Consider the following 23,668-nt stretch of genomic DNA (forward strand, 5'->3'; position numbering starts at 1 on the left):
GTAATTATGACGTATAAAATATGTACGTGAGAGAATTATCAGATGGATATTATAGAAATCGATCACAGAAAAATTGTTTCACATCTTTTTATTCATCCATTGGCGTATTGATGTACAAAAAAGCAAATACATGTGTAGTACACATTAATACAGTGGTAACAATTGTACATATTCAGATAGCGATAGTACTAAGGTGTGTCAAGTATGTGGTTAAAGGCATCCATTTTCTGTAGAAGCAGTCAAATATCTGGGATCTTTTTGGTAATATATTTCTCATTGTTGAAAATGTCTTTAGTGATTCTCAAAAGATTTTCAAAAGTACTTCTATCTTGTTTAATGTTTAAAAATGAATGAATCTTTTAGTAATGAGAATGATATGATTCATGAAAATTTGTGTGCTTGGAAGGCCAAATGATATGGTTTGCTTTGTCAATGAAATGCCTTTGAGTACATACTGGTTAAATATTGCTTCAAGCAAGATTAATGATACAGTGACAATCAGTATATACATTGAGAATATCCTTATCGTCTACCTTGCAGAAACGACAAGTCTTATAATCCACAAGCATCATTCGAAGCAACTAATGCTTTGTGTAAATAATTCTGTGAATAATTCTATACTTGTCCACATGCTTTGCGTATTTGGTACATTTTCCAGTCACTATCAAAAGGTAATATGCTCTACCATTTCAAAGATACTGGAAAATCTTATTTCTGTAGTAATTAACTTGTCATAGTAAAATCTAGAACCTTTTATATCTACTAGTAAGCTTGAAGGCTGTGAGTTTATGGTAAGATTTTCTGGGGTATTTTTTTAACTTATTTGTTTGATGATGTCTCTCCGTGCCTTTGGTATGTTTAAAATAATTCTATATACATTCAAGAATTGTTCGGTCTAGTTCAAAGGCATTATATAATTCTTCAAAATTCATGCAGCCATCATCATTACAAATATCGCCAATTGAGTGCAAACCTTTCCCGAACCAGCTATCAATACAAAGATAAGAGTCATGAAATTGGTGATTAAGCCATTATGGTTCACAAAGAATATCCCCCACATCAAACCTTGTTTTATGGATTTTTAAATATTCAGATATTGAGAACATCTTTAAAGAAATAATTTTTCATATGAATGTGTTCAGCGACGTTTGAACCCAATATAGTAATATTTTTTGTAGGTATGCAGCTTAAGCTTTAAGGCATTGATAAAGTTTTTAATATAAACCATCTCCTGCTCGTGTTTTCTTACTAAGTTTTCCCTCTTTATTTAATCCCTCTTGCCATCCCAAATGAAATGTAATAAAATCCTTATTCAGATAATCTACAAATGGTTTGGGAGGATTGGGAGGGACAATAAAATATGTACTGAGGTAGATAGAGCAAGTGTTTTAATGACTGTAATTTTACCAATATTTTCCAGTGTTTTCCTTGTATTGATAACCCAGAGGTTTTCAACATGAGCATTAAGTTTTATTCCTAATACTTCAAAGTCATCTTCATGCCAATCTAGTTTAATATCTGTACAACATTACTATCTGCCATTGCACCTATCCACAAAGCTTTGGTCTTATCAGTGTGCATTTCGAGGCCTGAGATTTTATAGAAACTGTTAAGGGTCTTTATAGCATCCCTTAAGCTATTTTCACTTCCATCTCAAAACGTTGGGTGTCATCTCCATAGAGTAATAGGTTTCCAACATACTCTATTTGTATTTGATTTAGCTATAGGAACATGTGTACAAGTTATTACCTCTCTGTTGCATGTTGCGGTTAATAATCTCTTTTTAAAGTTTCTTTCACATATCTGTTAATTCAGAATTTTAGATCAATCCAGAAGAATTTAAAGAATTCAATAGGAAATCCGTCAATACCGGGACTGTTATTATTTGTCATTGTTTTGATTGCATTCGTCAATTCCTCGAGGTCGATGGGCTTTTCTAAATCATCCGATGGGGTAAATTCTAATACTGGGATGTTTAAATTCTGTAAGATAGTATTGCCATTATCCACATAATTTGTATTAGATTATAGTGTCTTATAAAAGTTCATGTGCTCATTGAGTGTCTGATTACCGTCAGTAGTTTCATCTACCGAGTCTGTAATCGGTCCATTTATTAAAGTGTTGGTAAAAAATCTATTTTCGAGATGACAAATATATTTTGTAGGTTTCTCACCTTCTTCATACAAAGTAACTCTTTGCTTAATCTGCATTCCTATGTTTTCTTTCTCTTTGATTTTTTTCAAGGTCAGTGTTACACCTTGAGAGTTGACTTAGTATTTCCTCATTAACAGTCTGAAAATCTTCTCTAATAGTGTTTCCACTTGAATTAATATTTTCTTCCAGAACCTGAGTGGGGTTAATCTTGTTCTTTTTTATATAAAGAATATGAAATAGATTTCCCTCTTACCTTCAAAAGGAAAGCATTGAATTTCCAATATCTTTTCGTCTTTCCTCACTAAGATTGCTAGATAAAGGTAATGTAATGACTGCGTGGTCAGACTTGTATCCTGGTAGTATGTCTGATACCAGAGGAAGCAAGAAAATTATCGAAATGGGCCTGTTGTCTTCATTTTCCACCAAGTGTATTTTCTAACATCTGGGCTGAGAGTCCTCCATTCATCAATTAACTCATAGGGTTCTAGTTTTTTCAACAGTAAATTTCTAGCTTTGGGGTTATTGATATGTTTGAATTTTCTGAGTCTACATTTGGATTTAATACCAAATTCCAATCCCCACAGAGAACTAGACATCGGTTGTCAAATGTATCTGTATGTTCAAATAGTTCACGACAGAATTTGTGTTCATTTTTGTTTGGTTCATACACATTTACAAGTGCCATTCTAATGCCATCAATAATTAGGTCAACAATAATATAATTACCACAGTCATCTATTTTAAACTTATGGGCATCAATTTCTAAATTATTATTGAATAATATGGCCACTCCTCTGGCATTGGATTTATATGGTGGTATGTTTTTAAAGTTTTTAAAGCCAAAGTTTTTAAAATAATAATTAAAAAAGTCAGGCCTTTTCCTGAAATCATAATGCCATAATGGATACAACCGATGCATATAACCAATGTAATCCTTATGAAATATGTAAGCCTATGGTGTTAGGGCCCCATTTTTAACAAAGTCAAAGTATCACTGAATATTAGTGATGACACTAAATGTAATCATGCCCTACCCCATGCTCTGCATGACAAATACATGCATGAAAAATATACCAAAAAACACATATCCAGAGAGCTTTAATATATCACATACATCACCATGTGCTCTGAGAGGAGCATATCCTATATTTTCCTCCTATTTGGGTAAAGCTGCCCTCCAGCCTGCATGTAGTTGTTTGCTGAGTTGAGCCACCACAGCACTGTAGGCGGAATCATAAGCCAGGTTCTTATTTTCCTGAGGATCGCCATAATGGTCGTACAGTTCCAAACCAAACACTTCTGTCCAGTCCGGCTTGTACACAGGTTGTAGGTTGAATTTGACCCACTCTGTGTATCTGTAATGATCGGTGGTCATGCTGTAGCCCATTTGATCTCCGTTGTATTCATTCCTCGGGTACTGGGAGAACACAGCCTTCTTCCAGTTGGGACTTGCTGGGTTTGTTATCAGAGGTATCAAACTAGTGCCTTCAGTGCAGACTAGAACGTTGGTGGAGTTTTCTGGACACAGATTTATAGGAGGTAGACCTGCAGCTTCTACCAGAGTAGGAAACAGATCCACAAACTCGGTGAGTTCTTCAGTGACGATGCCCTTGTCTGTGAGACCCGGCACATGTATCATCATAGGGGCGTGGGTTGCGAGCTCAAAGTCCGTGTGTTTGCACCACTCACCGTGTTCCCCCAGTTGCCAACCGTGATCTCCCCAGAAGGAGATGATTGTGTTGTTGGCAAGGCCTTGATTCTCCAGCTCCTGGATAACTCGACCCAGCTCGTAGTCCGTGTAGCTTAGAGCGCTGTAGTACCCTCTCCTCAAGTTGAGGATGACATCGTTTGGGAGTGTGGTATTGATGTCTCCCGAAATATGTAATTTCTCAATGTCAACGTATCCTCTGAGCTCTGAATAATTAGACCATGCAATTACCGGCATCTTATCAGGAGCATAGAGGTTGGGTGGCAGATTGATGGAGGACTCGGGGTACATGTCAAAGAACATCTGTGGTGCCACAAAGGGAAGATGAGGTTTGAAGAATCCTTGAGCGATGAAAAATGGACGTTCTCCAGATTTAGCTTGAGGGGCTACTTGTCTGATCATGTTAATGGCATAATCTCCATTCTGTGTGTCTGCAAGGGAGTTGTTCTTTAGAAGGTCCATCGGCACGCTCAACCAAGTAACTTTTTCCTTGTACACAAATTTGTTAGCCTCTTTGCCTACATGAAAATATGGGTCTGTCCAGGAAATCGGGTCGTTGTAGCCAGAAGCAGGTCCTGGATGGAAAACCTTACCCGAACCTATCGTTCTGTAGCCGTGCTCCTTAAAATACTGAGGGATGGTGGTGAAGTTACCTCCCACATCTCTCCAGTAAGCTTGTAGATCATACACATGGGTAGTGTCTGGTCGTCGTCCAGTGAGGAGAGATGATCTGCTCGGGGAACACACAGCCTGCTGAACATGGGCTCTCTTTAACAGAAGACTCTTCCGAGCGAGGGCATCAAGGTTTGGTGAGTGTATCGGAGGATGAACAGGACTGGGGAAGTCTTTCCCACCAAAAACAGTGAGTTCCGGTCTCATGTCATCTGACACCAGAAACAACACATTCATACGGGCCCGGGTGGCAGTAATCGCCAGCAGAAGAAGAGTCAACCTCAGCATTATGGCGTCTAAATCACACTGTCTTCCAACTGACGCGAAATGATTTATATATTTTCTGGCCTGTGAAGATAGCAGACGATTCTTATCAGTTGGAATGTTTGTTATGTGCATGTGTGGCAACAACACAACAAAACAATGTTACATGGTCTTAAAGGCCGGCATTAACAGAACACTCCTTCGTGCCAGTTCGTGTAGGTTTGGTAAATCCATGGAAGGATATCACCAAGGGACCACATTTCTCTTGGTCGGAATGACAATCGATGTCAAAAACAAAGATATCGGTGCTTCAGACATTGAGGTCAACTAAAGGTTAGTTGAAAGAATTTAGATTTTGATAAACGAAATTGTACAAATACTTGGGAACATGCACCTGTGTCTTTATCGTTATATCATGGCATGGCATAAGAACTTTTTGTATCACACAATCAATGTGTTGTGCTTGGCCATAACATGCACAGACTGCCTATACTGATTGTCTTTAAAATGTATTTATGGTTTTCAGTAAATGCAAAATGTAAACGCGAGGGAATGTCCAGTCATGATTATCTGACGAAATAGACTCTACTGGACGTATTGGCAGAGTAGCAGCGGAAATAGAATGGATCACGGGAAAGCAACGACGACACAAAGGAGTTCGCAAAAAGGCTTAACATGTCCTGCACAAAGAAGAAATATGACTCTTCAGCTGAAAATGAACTTGGATGTTTTCAGTTTGTAACTGGAGTGGATATTTGGTATCATCAGTCTTCTTTCCATCTATGAACTGTTATGGTAATGATTGTTTTCATAGTGAAAAGTGAGTGAGTGAGTGAGTGCGTGAGTTTAGTTTTACGCAGCACTCAGCAATATTCCATTTATATGGCGGTGGTGTGTAAATAATCGAGTCTGGATTAGACAATCCAGTGATCAACAGCATGAGCATCGATCTACGCAATTGGGAACCGATGACATGTGTTAAACAAGTCAGCGAGCCAGACCACTCGATCACGTTAGTCGCCTCTTACGACAAGTATCGGTTACTGAAGACCCATTTTAAACCGGATCTTTACGGGTTCATAGTGAAAAGCGGCGGCGGGGTAGCCCTGTCATGCCGAAGTCTCGGGTCCAATTCGCAGTATGGATACATTGTGTGCAGGTTCTGGTGCCCCCATGATCATGATATTGCTGCATCATTGATAAACGCCGAGAAAAACTGTAGTTACTCACTCAATCACTGTAACAGAGTAACCCCAAAACTGTGGTGTACTACTCAAGCTTTACCTCTCCCCCTCTCTCGCGTGATTACAGTGACGCACGCCTCACCGCAATCCCATAGGTCAATTTATCTGTTCCAGAACAAAGCGACAGTATCTGAATGCTAACGGTAACTGCCACCACGATAGAAAGGAGATTTTTAGTGAAAGTTGACCTTTGATTGTCCAGTTATTATATCTCCATTTTTAGAAGTTTAAGAGAAAAATCACATTTAGTCATTTCCTCGCTGGACGCGGGAACATCTTCGTGGTCCAGTGGATAGAACATAAGATCGGTGTTTCGATCCCTAAACATTGTCCTACAAAAAATCGAAAATAACGCCGACTGGCTGGTTCGGAGTCAGTATATCATATGGCTTAGATGTGAATCCATGTTTATCTGTGACATGATGTTTCAATTGGTTAGTCCGGACTTGTACAGAATTCACACAAAGATGTGCACTCATGAGATGATCGTTAACACGATCATAAATGCCCTTTCATCCCATCTAGCTATTTGCAGATTTATGCTACCAATGTTCATAAATATTCTGTTATCTTTGAATAGTTTGATTTGGAGATGAGTTTAAATTGAAGATGTTGAGAGTTGCCATGTGTCTGGCGTGTTAAATAATTTGGGTGGTAAAAACAAAAGAGCATTATGGCCGCAGATGTTTACAATGTAGTGAAAGCAACAAGCAAATGTATGGTGCTTGTTGTATATCAAGTGTGATGATCGAGGTGATTCGAAAATATGATCACAGATTCTGGTTCTCCTAAAGGACAACTCGTAATTTGAAACAACTGCAAGTGGATCCTGGACGAGATAAAGGGACGCAACTTTACACATTGAATAACCGCTCCTACACCACTTGCCCTCTCAATGTAATGAAATAAACGGAACACGATTCTTCCGTTCTCTTAGACTCGATGTTCTAAACAAGGTAGTTATCATATTAAAACATGTAAACGTCAGACAATTACCAGTCTCGATTACTGATGGAACATATTTCACTGCACGTCAAAGGCAAAAACAATACGTGGAAATTATAGGAATGGATCACTGAAAGTCATTGATGTTTATGAAATAGAGTATACTAAATTATCATGTCCAATCGGTAGCTCTCACCAGTCACGCTATTTGCATGAACAATTACGAGCATATATAAATGTATCTAAAACTGGATTCTTCAGACAGCTTTAATATTCTCAGTGCGGCCTCAAACAACCACAATATATTCTTACACACATCAGCAGGTGCTCTGATTGTAGCATCCCCTATATATTCCTCCTATTTGGGTAAAGCCGCCCTCCAGCCTGCATGTAGTTGTTTGCTGAGTTGAGCCACCACAGCGCTGTAGGCGGAATCATAAGCCAGGTTCTTGTTTTCTTGAGGATCGCCATAATGGTCGTACAGTTCCACACCAAACACTTCTGTCCAGTCCGGCTTGTACACAGGTTGAAGGTTGAATTTGACCCACTCTGTGTATCTGTAATGATCGGTGGTCATGCTGTAGCCCATCTGATCGCCGTTGTATTCATTCCTCGGGTACTGGGAGAATACAGCCTTCTTCCAGTTGGGACTTGCTGGGTTTGTTATCAGAGGTATCAAACTAGTGCCTTCAGTGCAGACTAGAACGTTGGTGGAGTTTTCTGGACACAGATTTATAGGAGGTAGACCTGCAGCTTCTACCAGAGTAGGAAACAGATCCACAAACTCGGTGAGTTCTTCAGTCACGATGCCCTTGTCAGTGAGACCCGGCACATGTACCATCATAGGGGCATGGGTTGCGAGCTCAAAGTCCGTGTGTTTGCACCACTCACCGTGTTCACCAAGTTGCCAACCGTGATCTCCCCAGAAGGAGATGATTGTGTTGTTCGCCAGGCCTTGATTCTCCAGCTCCTGGATAAGTCGTCCCAGTTCGTAGTCAGTGTAGCTGAGGGCGCTGTAGTACCCTCTCCTCAAGTTGAGAATGACATCGTTTGGGAGTGTGGTATTGATGTCTCCCGAAATATGTAATTTCTCAATGTCAACGTATCCTCTGAGCTCTGAATAATTAGACCATGCAATTACCGGCATCTTATCAGGAGCATAGAGGTTGGGTGGGAGATTGATGGAGGACTCGGGGTACATGTCAAAGAACATCTGTGGTGCCACAAAGGGAAGATGAGGTTTGTGGAATCCTTGGGCGATGAAAAATGGACGTTCTCCTGATCTAGCCTGAGGGGCCGCTTGTCTGATCATGTTAATGGCATAATCTCCATTCTGTGTGTCTGCAAGGGAGTTGTTCTTTAGAAGGTCCATCGGCACGCTCAACCAAGTGACTTTTTCCTTATATACAAATTCGTTAACTGTTTTGCCTACTTCAAAATATGGCTCAGTCCAGGAAATCGGGTCGTTGTAGCCAGAAGCAGGTCCTGGATGGAAAACCTTACCCGAACCTATCGTTCTGTAGCCGTGTTCCTTAAAATACTGAGGAATGGTGGTGAAGTTACCTCCCACATCTCTCCAGTAAGCTTGTAGATCATACACATGGGTAGTGTCCGGTCTTCGTCCTGTGAGGAGAGATGATCTGCTCGGGGAACACACAGCCTGCTGAACATGGGCTCTCTTTAACAGAAGACTCTTCCGAGCGAGGGCGTCAAGGTTTGGTGAATGTATCGGAGGATGAACAGGACTGGGGAAGTCTTTTCCTTCAAAAACAGTGAGTTCCGGCCTCATGTCATCTGAAACCAGAAACAACACATTCATACGAGCCCAGGCGGTAGTAATCGCCAGCAGCAGAAAAGTCAACCTCAGCATTATGGCGTCTAAATCACACTATCTTCCAAGTGACGAGAACGGATTTATATATATTCTGGTCTGTGAAGATAGCAGACGATTCTTATCATTTGGAATGTTTGTTATGTGTATGTATTGCAAAAACACAACAAAAGCAATGTTACATGGCCCTAAACAAGAGCTGGCATTAACAGAACAGTCCTTTGAGTCAATTCATGTAGGTTTGGAAAATCCATGGAAGGATGACACCAGTGGAACACATTTCCGTTAGCCTAAATGACTGTCGATGTCAAAAACAAAGATGACGGTATGTCAGACATTGAGGTCAACTAAAGATTAGTTGAAATAATTTAGATTTTGAAAAACGAAATTTTAAAAATACTCGGGAACATGCACCTGTGTCTTTATCGTTATATCATGGCATGGCATAAGAACCTTTCGCATCAGACAATCAATCTGTTGTGCTTGGCCATAACATGCACAGACTGCCTATACTGATTGTCTTTAAAATGTATTTATGGTTTTCAGTAAATGCAAAATGTAAACGCGAGGGAATGTCCAGTCATGATTATCTGACGAAACAGATTCTACTGGACGTATTGGCAGAGTAGCAGGGGAAATAGACTGGATCAATGGAAAGCAACGACGACACAAAGGAGTTCGCAAAACCGGTTAACATGTCCTGCACAAAGAAGAAATGCGATTCTTCAGCTGAAAATGAACATGGATGTTTTCAGTTTGTAACTGGAGTGGATATTTGGCATCATCAGTCTTTTTTTCATCTATGAACTGTTATGGTCATGATTGTTTTCATAGTGAAAAGTGAGTGAGTGAGTTTAGTTTTACGCAGCACTCAGCAATATTCCATTTATATGGCGGCGGTGTGTAAATAATCGTGTCTGAACCAGACAATCCAGTGATCAACAACATGGGCATCGATCTACGCAATTGGGAACCGATGACATGTTTCAAACAAGTCAGCGACCCTGACCACCTGATACCGTTAGTCGCCTCTTACAACAAGCATCGGTGACTGAAGACCAATTCTAACCAAGATCTTTACGGGTTCATAGTGAAAAGTGGATGCGTGGTAGCCCTGTCATGCCGAAGTCTCTATAGTTCAGTTACCAGTATGGGTACATTGTGTGCAGGTTCTGGTGCCAATGACCATGATATTGCTGCATCATTGATAAACGCCGAGAAAAACTGTAGTTACTCACTCAATCCCTGTAACAGAGTAACCCCCAAACTGTGGTGTACGACCCAAGCTTTACCTCTCGCCCTCTCTCGCGCTCTTACAGTGACGCACGCCTCACCTCAATCCCATGGGTCAATTTATCTGTTCCAGAACAAAGCGACAGTATCTGAATGCTAACGGTAACCGCCACCACGATAGAAAGGAGATTTTTAGTGAAAGTTGACCTTTGATTGTCCAGTTATTATATCTCCATTTTTAGAAGTTTAAGAGAAAAATCACATTTAGTCATTTCCTCGCTGGACGCGGGAACATCTTCGTGGTCTAGTGGATAGAACATAAGATCGGTGTTTCGATTCCTTAACATTGTCATATAACAAATGCGAAAATATTGAAAATAACGCCGACAGGCTGGTTCGGAGTCAGTATATCATATGGCTTAGATGTGAATCCATGTTTATCTGTGACATGATGTTTCAATTGGTTAGTCCGGACTTGTACAGAATTCACACAAAGATGTGCACTCATGAGATGATCGTTTACACGATCATAAATGCCCTTTCATCCCATCTAGCTATTTGCAGGTTTATGCTACCAATGTTCATAAATATTCTGTTATCTTTGAATAGTTTGATTTGGAGATGAGTTTAACTTTGAGAACTTTATAGTTACCATGTGTCTGGCGTGTTAAATAATTTGGGTGGTATAAACAAAAGAGTATTATGGCCTCAGATGTTTACAATGTGGTGAAAGCAACAAGGAAATGTAAAGTGTGATAATCGAGGTGATTCGAAAATATGATCACAGATTCTGGTTCTCCTAAAGGAAAAAGTGTAATCTGAACCCACTGGAAGTAGATCCTGGACGAGATAAAGGGACGCAATTTTGCACACTGAACAACCGCTCCTTCGCCACTTGTTTATTCATGCCCTCTCAATGTAATGAAATAAACGAAACATGATTCTTCCGTTCTTCTTCCGTATATTCTTACACACATCAGCAGGTGCTCTGATTGGAGCATCCCCAATATATTCCTCCTATTTGGGTAAAACCGCCCTCCAACCTGCATGTAGTTGTTTGCTGAGTTGAGCCACCAGGGTGCTGTAGGCGGAATCATAAGCCAGGTTCTTGTTTTCTTGAGGATCGCCATAATGGTCGTACAGTTCAACACCAAACACTTGGGTCCAGTCCGGCTTGTACACTGGTTGTGGGTTGAATTTGACCCATTCCGTGTATCTGTAATGATCGGTGGTCATGCTGTAGCCCATCTGATCACCGTTGTATTCATTTCTCGGGTACTGGGAGAATACAGCCTTCTTCCAGTTGGGACTTGCTGGGTTTGTTATCAGAGGTATCAAACTAGTGCCTTCAGTGCAGACTAGAACGTTGGTGGAGTTTTCTGGACACAGATTTATAGCAGGTAGACCTGCAGCTTCTACCAGAGTAGGAAACAGATCTACAAACTCGGTGAGTTCTTCAGTCACGATGCCCTTGTCAGTGAGACCCGGCACATGTACCATCATAGGGGCATGGGTGGCGAGCTCAAAGTCCGTGTGCTTGCACCACTCACCGTGTTCCCCCAGTTGCCAACCGTGATCTCCCCAGAAGGAGATGATTGTGTTGTTCGCCAGGCCTTGATTCTCCAGCTCCTGGATAAGTCGTCCCAGTTCGTAGTCAGTGTAGCTGAGGGCGCTGTAGTAGGCTCTCCTCAAGCCGAGGATGACATCGTTTGGGAGTGTGGTGTTGATGTCTCCCGAAATATGTAATTTCTCAATGTCAACGAATTGCCTAAGCTCTGAATAATTAGACCATGCAATTACCGGCATCTTATCAGGAGCGTATGGATTGGGTGGGAGATTGATTGAAGACTCGGGGTACAAGTCAAAGAACATCTGTGGTGCCAAAAAGGGAAGATGAGGTTTGTGGAATCCTTGAGCGATGAAAAATGGACGTTCTCCAGATATAGCCTGGGGGGCTGCTTGTCTGATCATGTTAATGGCATAATCTGCATTCTGGGTGTCTTGAAGGGAGTTGTTCTTTAGAAGATCTATCGACACATTCAACCAGGAAACATGCTCCTTGATTGCAAACTTGTTTGCTGTACCTCCTACTTCAAAATATGGGTCAGTCCAGGAAATCGGGTCGTAATAATTAGAAGCATGTCCTGGATGGAAAACCTTTCCAGATCCTATCGTTCTGTAGCCGTGTTCCTTGAAATACTGAGGGATGGTGGTGAAGTTACCTCCCACATCTCTCCAGTAAGCTTGTAGATCATACACATGGGTAGTGTCCGGTCTTCGTCCTGTGAGGAGAGATGATCTGCTCGGGGAACACACAGCCTGCTGAACATGGGCTCTCTTTAACAGAAGACTCTTCCGAGCGAGGGCGTCAATGTTGGGTGAATGTATCGGAGGATGAACAGGACTGGGGAAGTCTTTTCCTTCAAAAATGGTGAGTTCCGGTCTCATGTCATCTGCCACCAAAAACAACACATTCATACGAGCCCGGGCGGCAGTCACCGCCAGCAGCAGAAGAGTCACCCTCAACATTATGGCGTCTTAATTACACTGTCTTCCAATTGACGAGAATGGATTTATCTATTTTCTAGCCTGTGAAGATAGCAGACGACCCTTATCATTTGGAATGTTTGCTATGTTCATATGGCCCTGCACAAGGACTGGCATTAGCGCAAGGACGTCCAGGTCCGGTGATTCCATAGGAGGTGTCAGACATGGAGCAGGGTGTCAGACATGGAGGTCAACTGAAGATTACTTGAAAGTATTTATATTTTGATAAGCGACATTTTTCAAATTTTTGGGAACATGCACCTGTGTCTTTATCGTTACCTCATGGCATGGCATAAGAACCTTTTGTATCAGACAACAGGCCAGACTGTGTGGTTCATGGTCATGACATGTGTATTCTGCCTGTTTTGATTGTCTATGAAACGTATCTACGGTTTTCAAGAAATGCAAAATGTGAACCCGAAGGTATGACCAGTCTTGATTATCCAATGGAAGAGATTCTATTGAAAGTAAAAGCCAAACAGCAGCTGCAGTGGAAAACAACGATGACATCGCAAAAAGGATTAGCATGTCCAGCATTAAGAAGAAATGCGACTCTTCAGCCAAAAATGAATTTGGGTTTTTTTAATGTGCGTACTTGGTTTGGACATACTGGTTGACATCTATGAACTGTTATGGTCATGGTTGTTTTGATATGTACAATGTGTTTAGGCTCTTGTGGCCCACCCACCCTGATATTGCTGCGTCATTGATACACGCCGAGATATACTCAATCACTATAACAGAGTAACCTCGTTCACTCGAACTCCATAACGTGCAGAATCGATTACAGTAGTATACTTTCTCAAAACTATCGGGCACTACTGTTGTATTCCATACATCTGAACTGGGATACAGGAACCTAGTAGCCATATTCGCACACAACCCTTTGCGTCAAGATTGGAATGTTAAAATGTTAAATGTGTGGTATTTTCAAACTATTATTATTTTCTGGTACAGACATGAAGCTGAACAGCCTCTCGCCCTTGCTCAAACACTCATTTTCTTGCTCACTCACTCACTCTGTCCCTTTCTGAGGCACACTCTCTCCTGCTCATCCATTAGCTTCTTCTCCTCTTTGTTAATCCACTCACTTACCTGCCCTTACTCAATCTTTCTCAACCTCTTGCTCATTCGCCCTCTAGCTACCTCCCTTGAACACTCACTCACTCTTGACCACCCACGCCCCTGTTCTCTCCCGTTCTTAAAGTGACGCTCGTCTCAACTCACTCTTATAGTCATTGTGAAATACCGGAAAAAAGCATGAGTATCCAAATGCCAGCGGTAACTGCGATCACGGCAGAAAGGTGGTTTCTGACAATGCTATAACGTCATGAACTTGATGACGTCACAATGTTATGACATCACTAAAATGCAAGTCTATTGGTAGTACAGTGTTCAGAGATGTACATATTTCATTGAAAACTAATGTGAACTAAAAGTAAAAATATCTTCCGTAAGCCTCGGATATTTGTAACTTTATCAAGAAGTGTTGATATAATTGATATTAGTAGACACTTGGGTGAGGTTCTCTATATGCTAACATTGAAGAGTTTAGCTTGGAGATGAATTAAACTTTGGGCACTTTACAGTTGTCGTGTCTCGTGTATGTCAGGTTAAATAGGGGAGGTATAGACAAAAAGGGATGATGGCCTCAGTCGTTTCAACTATGGTGAAACCAACGAGCAAATGCATGGTGCTTATGCATCAAGACTCCTAATCAGGTAATCTAAGTACTGGAAAAAAACAGCAATATGTGACTCTTCATTTTGATGTGGCTCAATAGTCCAAACAAAGTAATTATGACGTATGAAAGGTGTACGTGAGAGAATAACCAGTCCAGTTTATCAGATAAATCAGATCCATATGCTAAAAGCAAATTTATGAAGATTATTGGAACGGATCACTTACATTTAGTGATGACACTAAATGTAATCATGCCCTACATGTAGCTCCCATGCTATTTGCATTACAACTATATGCATGTAAAAATATACCAACACCTATATTGTCTAGAGAGCTTTAATATATCACACAGATCACCAGGTGCTGATTGGAGCATCCCCAATATATTCCTCCTATTTGGGTAAAGCTGCCCTCCAGCCAGCATGTAGTTGTTTGCTGAATTGAACCACTAGGGCTCTGTAGGAGGAATCATAAGCCAGATTCTTGTTTTCTTGAGGATCGCCAAAATGGTCGTACAGTTCAACACCAAACACTTGGGTCCAGTCCGGCTTGTACACAGGTTGTATGTTGAATGTGACCCACTCTGTGTATCTGTAATGATCGGTGGTCATGCTGTAGCCCATTTGATCTCCGTTGTATTCATTCCTCGGGTACTGGGAGAATACAGCCTTCTTCCAGTTGGGACTTGCTGGGTTTGTTATCAGAGGTATCAAACTAGTGCCTTCAGTGCAGACTAGAACGTTGGTGGAGTTTTCTGGACACAGATTAATAGGAGGTAGACCTGCAGCTTCTACCAGAGTAGGAAACAAATCCACAAACTCAGTGAGTTCTTCAGTCACGATGCCCTTGTCAGTGAGACCCGGCACATGTATCATCATAGGGGCGTGGGTTGCGAGCTCAAAGTCCGTGTGTTTGCACCACTCACCGTGTTCCCCTAGTTGCCAACCGTGATCTCCCCAGAAAGAGATGATTGTGTTGTTCGCCAGGCCTTGATTCTCCAGCTCCTGGACTATTCTTCCGAGTTCGTAGTCAGTGTAGCTGAGGGCGCTGTAGTAGGCTCTCCTCAAATTGATGATGACGTCGTTTGGGAGTGTGGTGTTGATGTCTCCCGTAACATGTAATTTCTCAATGTCAACGTATTCTCTGAGTTCTGAATAATTAGACCATGCAATTACCGGCATCTTCTCAGGAGCGTAGAGGTTGGGTGGGAGATTGATGGAGGACTCGGGGTACAAGTCAAAGAACTTCTGTGGTGCCACAAAAGGAAGGTGAGGTTTGTGGAAACCTTGGGCGATGAAGAAAGGACGTTCTCCAGATCTGGCTTGAGGGGCTGCTTCTCTGATCATTTGAATCGCATGGTCATTATTCTGTGTGTCTTGAAGGGAGTTGTTATTAAGAACATCCATTGGCACATTCAACCAGGTAACGAACTCCTTGTATACAAAATAATTGGCTCGACCTCCTACTTCAAAATATGGGTCTGTCCAGGAGATCGGGTCGTTGTCGTTAGAAGCATTTCCTGGATGGAAAATCTTACCCGATCCTATCGTTCTGTAGCCATGTTCCTTAAAATACTGAGGGAGGGTGGTGAAGTTACCTCCCACAACTCTCCAGTAAGCTTGTAGATCATACACATGGGTTGTGTCTGGTCTTCGTCCTGTGAGGAGAGATGATCTGCTCGGGGAACACACAGCCTGCTGAACATGGGCTCTCTTTAACAGAAGACTCTTCCGAGCGAGGGCGTCAAGGTTGGGTGAATGTATCGGAGGATGTACAGGGGTGGGGAAGTCTTTTCCTTCAAAAATGGTGAGTTCCGGTCTCATGTCATCTGCCACCAAAAACAACACATTCATACGAGCCCGGGCGGCAGTCACCGCCAGCAGCAGAAGAGTCACCCTCAACATTATACGTCTAAATCACACTGTCTTCCAACTGATGAGTACGGATTTATATATTTTCTGGCCTGTGAAGATAGCAGACGATTCTTATCAGTTGGAAGGTTTGTGAAGTTTGAAAAATAGACCATCCAGCCCTCAACAATAGCAATCAACAGAAGTCCCCTCCAGGAACTGAGACGTTTGTGTTGGTTGAATCTTGACATCCAAAGCAACGCACATCCCATAGTTTGAATGACAGTCAATGCGAGAAGCAGTGGCATCATCCTTTGTTAGACATGGAGGTCTACTTGAGAGAATTCAAAGTCTGATAAGGAGAAAGTGTAAAAATGTTTTGAAACACGCACCTGTCGCCATACATGTGATAACAGCACAGGCGAGCAGTGCATGGTCGGAACCTCACAGTTACTTATCCATGCTGGAGTGTACGAAATGAATGACACTGTAGGAGAGACATACCAGTCTCGGTGTTCCGATACAATAGGTACCACTTGAAAATATCGTGAAAATGAAATGGAAGGATCACTGATGTCCATCCTTAGATGGAATGTAGCAGGTCCTTCCTTACAAAAGAATATTTTGCTAAAAAAGATAAGTTCGGAACTTGTTACAATTTGCTTGTTGTTCAAGTACAAATGTCTGTTATATGCCTTTGGAGGAAGAACATGCTACCTGTTGGTCCCAGCCTGGCGCTCGGCATTCATGGGTACAACAAGGACTGGTCGGCTCGGAGTCAGTATAATGTGTCTGAGTGGGGTATTCATGCTTCACTGCGGCATGGTATTTCAGTGGGCTAGCGCTATAGAACCAGCTTCAGTCTGAGCTAGTGCAAGCAGCCGCACATACACATACACACGCATGCGCGTCGTCATATTAGCGAAATATTCTCAAGCACGACGTTAAACCTAATTTCACCTCACCTCACCTATTACTTTCCCAGAAAATCCTGTCAGTGAGCTGCTGCACTGAAGCTACCATCCAAACAGTAACCTCAGTAAAATATGCCTGCTGTTGCCTCGACGGGACGGTCTTCTCGGAGCATATATTCTTCAAAGTGAGTGAGTTTAGTTTCATGCCGCTTTTTGCAATATTCCAGCAATAACACGGCGGGGGACGCCAGAAATTGGCTTCACACATTGTGCCCATGTGGGGAATCGAACCCGGGTCTTCAGCGTGAGGAGCGAACGCTTTAACCACTAGGCTACACCACCGCCCCTGTTCTTCAAAGAAATACGTGCAGTGAAATTACACGCTTCTATAAGAACAACCCTATATGTCAATGTTTTGAAGAACTTTTAAACGAATATACATAACGGCATTTGAAATTGGTCTAATGTAACGAATGTTATAATTTGGATGACACTTCCTCAGTAAAGTACAGATTCTTGTACTACTTTGGGATAGGAAATCCGAGATTCGAACCCACATTCTCAAAGGCACTCAATCACCACCGCACAAAGCAATCTAACCCTCTCAACCCCAGCGACATCCACAAAAATGGAAGTAGCACAACTGGTTGTCTAATTAACTGGAAATACATCCTATACTATTAAAGAAATGTAGAGAATATTTAATTTTGGTGTAATATTATTTGGGAACCACGTTATATGATTGTACATGAACTGAAAATGAGTATTCCATTCACAATGTGTAATGGTATTAGTGTAGACACGCCGATCTCATGCAAGCGTTTTTCAGGATGTGCACGTGGACATGGTCGGGGAAAATTCGATATTGACAGTGAAACGTGTCAGTGTGTTGCTGTACATTTCAGTGATAAAAACCAAATTGACAGTTGTTCAGTTATCATTTAAAATCAGTCACACGTTTTTGAGTTGCTGAGTCTGATAGCCTTCGAGAACTAGCTCTTTCATAGCAAGTACTTAGATCAAGGGCTAAAACTGAGGCTCAAACCCGCCTTTGTTAAGAAACCGCGGTTAATGTGCCTCTCAAAGTGTGGATGAGTTTGACAGGTGTCAGTTGACACATTTAATCAGAGGGCGTTCTTCCTCCAGTATACCCGTGAAGGTTCGGGTAAGAATATTGATCTTCAGTAACCCATGCTTGTCGTAAGAGGCGACTAACGGGATCGGGTGATCAGGCTCGCTGACTTAGTTGAAACATGTCATCGGTTCCCAATTGCGTAAATCGATGCTCATGCTGTTGATCACTGGTTTGTCTGGTCCATACTCGATTATTTACAGACCACTGCCATATAGCTGGAATATTGCTGAGTGCGGCATAAAACTAAACTCACTCCCTCACACCCTTCTTCCAGTTCTCGTAAAAGGGAATCATACGCATCAACGGTAGGTCTGCACAGTCCACTGCCTAACCCAAACGGATTTGGGCTTTCGTTTTAATATATATATTTTCAAAATGTACGGCAATTAACGTCAGCGTCTCCTCGTCGCTTAATGATGCCATTTTTCTTGACAAAGACGAGATTTTCGCGAGATTCCAAGTCGTATCAACTCATTTATATACTATTTCTAAATCTACATGTAGATATTACAGTTTCTTCAAGTCGCACCGTGAGAACGCACCTTTATCAGAACTCACCCTTCCCTTTCGACACTTAAACATATTTCGAATGTTATAAGAAAACATTATCAGAAATTGATTTATTGTATTTTGAAAACACATATATTCGTCCTTTACCACTTTACTTGCAGTTTGAAGTATACAAAGAAACACGTGCTAGCTGCATTATATACTCATGGCAACGATTAAGGGAACACATGAAAGTACAAGTGTTCCTGTATATATTTCCAGAATTTCACCCATAGCGCAATACATGCCTTGCGAAGAAACCTGGAAAAGAATAAAGGAACACTTGTACTTTCATGTGTTCCCCTTATTCGTTTCCATGAGTATATAACCATGATTTATAACAACTATACCTAATCCAGTTATCTTTTAGATAATGGTTCCATGCTGCTAGAAATCTGACTGACATAGTTCCACAGTACAGCTGTAGATCTTATCACCTTCTCAAACTGCAAGAGTGAGATAATGAAAAACACTTACAAAGAAATACTGTAATGTTCTGGCACCGTTTGACCGTCGCGTTGATTCTAGTTGTTGTGCACGTCCATTGCAAACGGAAAAATGTATTATTTCTTGTGGCAGATGACATGAGACCAGATCTGGACGTGTTCAAAGGAAGAGACTCGCCGTCCCCCGTGAGAGAAAAGGTCCACGCCCCCAATTTGATCTCTTTGACAGGGAGGAGCCTTCTCCTACGTCGTGCCTATGTACAGCAGGCACTGTGTAGCCCGAGCCGCACCTCCCTCCTGACTGGGCGCCGTCCTGACACCACCCACGTGTACGACCTTGACACTTACTGGAGAAAGGTCGCTGGCAACTTTACAACATTACCCCAGTACTTTAAAAACCACGGCTACAATACCCTTGGCTTTGGGAAGATCTTCCATCACGGAGACGCATCAGGAAACAATGATCCGTTATCATGGTCAGAGCCATACTATGAGACCAAACCAGAGGTGAATGGTTTTGCTACTGATGGGAATTCATGGCGAGCGGTACCTACGAATCTTTTAAAGAGCAATTCCCTTCAAGACACCATCACTACAAACGTGGCTATTCAGAAGTTGAAGTCCATTGCACCCAAAGCCCGATCTGGACAGGAACCCTTCTTTTTAGCACTTGGTTATCACAAGCCACATCTTCCATTTGTCTTTCCGGAGAAGTTTCTGAGCTACTACCCAGATGATTCCATTCACCTACCTCCTAATCAGTATCCACCTCTGGACATGCCGTCTATTGCTTGGACAAGATACCCCGAGCTGAGGTCATACAAAGACATTGCTCATCTGAATGCATCTGGAGAGCCCAATACAACCCTACCAGCTAATGTGGTAAAGGCCCTGAGACGGGCCTACTACAGTTGCATCTCATACATCGACGAGGAACTGGGAAGAGTCTTAACGGAACTGGAACAGCAAGGGTTGGCAGATGACACAATTATATCCTTCTTTGGGGACCATGGATGGCAGTTAGGTGAACATGGGTTGTGGAGCAAACACACCAACTTCGATGTAGCTACCCATGCCCCTATGATGCTGCACATACCCGGACTCACCGACCAAGGAATAGTGACAGAAGAGCTTGTGGAATTTGTAGACCTGTTCCCTACACTGGTTGATGCTGCTGGGCTTCCCACTCTTCAAGTCTGCCCTGAAGATTCCTCAAAGATGGATGTGTGCACAGAAGGACAGAGTTTCCTCCCTTTGATCAAGCAGCCCAAAACTGATAACTGGAAGAATGCTGCATTTTCTCAGTTTCCTAGACACCAGAATCTTCGTCATCAGATAATGGGGTACTCGATGACGACCGGTCGTTATCGATACACTGAGTGGGTCGGATTTGACGGTACTCATTACAAACCCCACTGGTCAGCATTGTATGGTGCAGAGCTGTATGACCATTATCAGGATCCACAGGAGAACGTCAACCTGGTTCATGAGCCTGCCCACAAGGGCCTGGTGGCCAGGCTCAGTAATCGTCTTCACGCAGGGTGGAGACATGAAGTAACCACTCACCAGGGGCCTTCTATTATTGGGTAAGGTTCCAGTAATAAAAAACTGAAACGTGTTCGAAGTAATTGTATATAATTAGTAGTTAAAAGATGTGAGTGGGTAGGAGAGGTTGGTTTTATGCCGTTTGAACAGTGTTTCATTATCCGCTGTGTCTACATGATTTTTGAGTGAGTGAGTGAGTGAGTTTAATGCAGCAGTTTTAGCAACATTTCAGCCATATCACGGCGGGGGATACCAGATATGGGTTTCTCACGTTGTACCCATGTGAGTAATCGAACCCGGGTCTTTATCGTGATGAGCGAACGCTTAACCCACAAGACGCGCATGATTTTGGAGGAACGACCTAGGTAATGTAGGTGCGAGCGTGAGTGAAATTCACGAGCAGTTGGATGGTGCAGACAGTAAGTGAGTGAGTGAGAGAATGAGTTTGGTTTTAAGCCGCTTATAGCAATATTCCAGCAATATTACGAAGAGGGACACCAGAAATGGGCTTCACACATTGTACCCATGTGAGGAATCGAATCCGAGTCTTCAGCGTGACGAGCGGACGCTTTAACCACTAGGCTACCCCACCGCCCCTAGTAAGACATGAGGTGAGGTGGGGTTTAACATTGTGATCGTTAGTACTGCACTTAGACAGTGACGTGCATGCACGTATGTGTGGCTGCTCCGGTGGGGAATAACATCAGTTATACATCACTAAGCCACTGAAATATCATGGATAATCAGTTCATACAAATTACCTCCATTACCTTTATGCTCATCGCCAGGCATGGCAGCATCAAGTACCATTTAACCTTTTTGTATATAATGCGATCAGGGATGTAACAAATGGATACATTGGGGTGGTATTTATTGAGTCATATGTCTAACTGTAAAACGATCCTGCTGAGGGAATATTTTTATACTGAACAGTACCATTCTCAGTTGTTTAAATTCCAAACATGATGAAATAATAACGCTAAAACGATAAGTGATTTCCTAAATGAGCACATTTAATGAAGTACTGTACCCTTCAACCGATGATGACACCGCCATTACTTCCCGCCATCTGGGCTCTCCACCCAGCACGGAGCTGTTTCCTCAACTGGCCGCGAAGTCCTTGCTGGGAAGCATGTCTCGCGATGTTGTGATTCTCCTGAGGATCGTTCAGATGGTCGTACAGCTCCACTCCATGAAGCTGGTCCCACTGAGGCCTGTAATCCGGCTTACTGAGGAAAGTAACCCATTCAGTGTAGCGATACCTGTCCGTGGTGATTGTGTAGCCCATGACTGGCTTGTGACTATACCTTCTCGGGTACTGAGAGAAGGCTGCGTTCTTCCATGTGGTCAGACTTGGCTGCTTCAACAGAGGAACTAGACTGGTTCCTTCTGTGCAGAGGTGACTTGAGGACGAGTCCAGTTGACATGTTGATAGTTTGGGAAGACCTGCTGCTTCTACAAGAGTCGGGAACAGGTCCACAAACTCTGTCAGTTTTGTTGTACTCATTCCTTTGTCAGTCATCCCTGGGACGTGGATCATTAGAGGTGAGTGGGTAGCGATGTCAAAATTGGTGTGTTTACACCATTCTCCGTGTTCCCCTAACTGCCAGCCATGATCGCCGAAAAAGACACAATAGTGTTGTTGGCAAGGCCTTGCTTCTCAAGCGCATCAAGAACCTTCCCGAGTTCAAAGTCCATGTAGCTGACAGCGCTGTAGTAGGCTCTGCGGAGTTGCTTAACCACCTGGTCAGGCAAAGTCGTGTTCGGGTAGCCCGATGCATTTAGTGGAGCTATGTCAGTGTAGTGCCTCAGTTCGCCATAAGTTGCCCAGGCAATATGAGGCATGCCGTCAGGAGCTCGTGGGTTGGGAGGAAGATGAATTGAGTCTTCTGGGTAATAATCCAGGAAGCGAGCTGGAAACTCGAACGGCAGATGGGGCTTGTGGAACCCAACAGCCAGGAAGAAATTCTCGCCATTCTTTGTTTTTTGAGTGATGTCGTTTATTACCTGTACGGCGTGATCGGCTATTAAGGTGTCTTGTAGAACATGCTGGCTGTCGAGTAGATTATCTGGTACAGCTTTCCAGCTTGATCCATCTTCGAGGTAATGGTTTGCTTCATGGGCATCGAAATATTTCTCAGACCACGAGACGGGATCATTTCCTCCTGAAGCTTTACCCGGGTGGAATATCTTGCCAACTCCAATACTGTGGTAGCCGTGGTTCTTGAAGAACTGAGGAATGGTGGTGAAGTTGCCGCCAACGTGCCTAAAGTAATTGTCAAGGTCGTACACGTGGGTTGTGTCAGGACGGCGCCCAGTCAGGAGAGAGGTGCGGCTCGGGGAGCATAGAGCCTGTTGAGCATAGGCTCTCTTGAAGACCATACTCTTACTGGCGAGACCTGCTAGATTGGGAGCGTGGATTGGTGGATGAACCGGAGATGGAAAGTATGGGCCATCGTACATGGGCAGCTCAGGACGCAGGTCATCAGCGCAGAGGAACAGGACGTTCATTCGGGCACTGACGCACGATATCAAGCAGAAGACGTATATTACAAACTCCATGTTTGCCTCCTTTTCTGCGGTTCCGAGATTTTTTGTGGGACAGTTAAGATTATGTCCCGTGTAACAGTGAAACTACTGAGTCTTAAAGTCCGTGTCCAGACCTGGGATAGGTTAATGGTGTACACAAGCAGGACATGTGTCTACATACCCATGAAATGATAAGGCCGACACAGTTACTGTCAAATAAGTCAGTTGAAAGGTTAGGAGATTATTCACAGAATAGGTTCAATATCTGATGTGTGTATGTGTGTGTGTGTGAGAGAGATAGAGAGAGAGAGAGAGAGAGAGAGAGAGAGAGAGAGAGAGAGAGAGAAAGAGAGAGAGCACAGAGAGACATACAGAATGATTGAGACCGATAGAATGGCAGACAGATGACAGAGACACAT

At 42.7% G+C, this 23,668-nt stretch overlaps 5 protein-coding genes across 5 annotated transcripts; 1 reads left to right on the plus strand and 4 right to left on the minus strand.

The window, feature by feature from the left end:
• Positions 1 to 3,310: 3,310 nt before the first annotated feature.
• On the minus strand, positions 3,311 to 4,822 carry LOC124287453 (iduronate 2-sulfatase-like). Its single transcript, XM_046724004.1, has one exon. The coding sequence runs from the start codon at positions 4,820 to 4,822 to the stop codon at positions 3,311 to 3,313; it is 1,512 nt and encodes a 503-aa protein (XP_046579960.1).
• A 9,851-nt stretch (positions 4,823 to 14,673) lies between these two features.
• Positions 14,674 to 16,185, minus strand: LOC124287454 (iduronate 2-sulfatase-like). Its single transcript, XM_046724006.1, has one exon. The coding sequence runs from the start codon at positions 16,183 to 16,185 to the stop codon at positions 14,674 to 14,676; it is 1,512 nt and encodes a 503-aa protein (XP_046579962.1).
• A 3,128-nt stretch (positions 16,186 to 19,313) lies between these two features.
• On the plus strand, positions 19,314 to 20,765 carry LOC124287455 (iduronate 2-sulfatase-like). Its single transcript, XM_046724007.1, has one exon. The coding sequence runs from the start codon at positions 19,314 to 19,316 to the stop codon at positions 20,763 to 20,765; it is 1,452 nt and encodes a 483-aa protein (XP_046579963.1).
• Positions 20,766 to 21,753: 988 nt separating this feature from the next.
• LOC124287456 (iduronate 2-sulfatase-like) lies at positions 21,754 to 22,242 on the minus strand. Its single transcript, XM_046724008.1, has one exon. It carries the CDS (start codon positions 22,240 to 22,242, stop codon positions 21,754 to 21,756), a length of 489 nt encoding a protein of 162 aa, XP_046579964.1.
• A 77-nt stretch (positions 22,243 to 22,319) lies between these two features.
• On the minus strand, positions 22,320 to 23,282 carry LOC124287457 (iduronate 2-sulfatase-like). The gene has a single exon (XM_046724009.1). The coding sequence runs from the start codon at positions 23,280 to 23,282 to the stop codon at positions 22,320 to 22,322; it is 963 nt and encodes a 320-aa protein (XP_046579965.1).
• Positions 23,283 to 23,668: the final 386 nt, after the last annotated feature.

The sequence above is a fragment of the Haliotis rubra genome, unplaced genomic scaffold (assembly GCF_003918875.1).
Source record: "Haliotis rubra isolate DU_JTF1 unplaced genomic scaffold, ASM391887v1 Scf400, whole genome shotgun sequence".
Classification (NCBI taxonomy): domain Eukaryota; kingdom Metazoa; phylum Mollusca; class Gastropoda; order Lepetellida; family Haliotidae; genus Haliotis; species Haliotis rubra.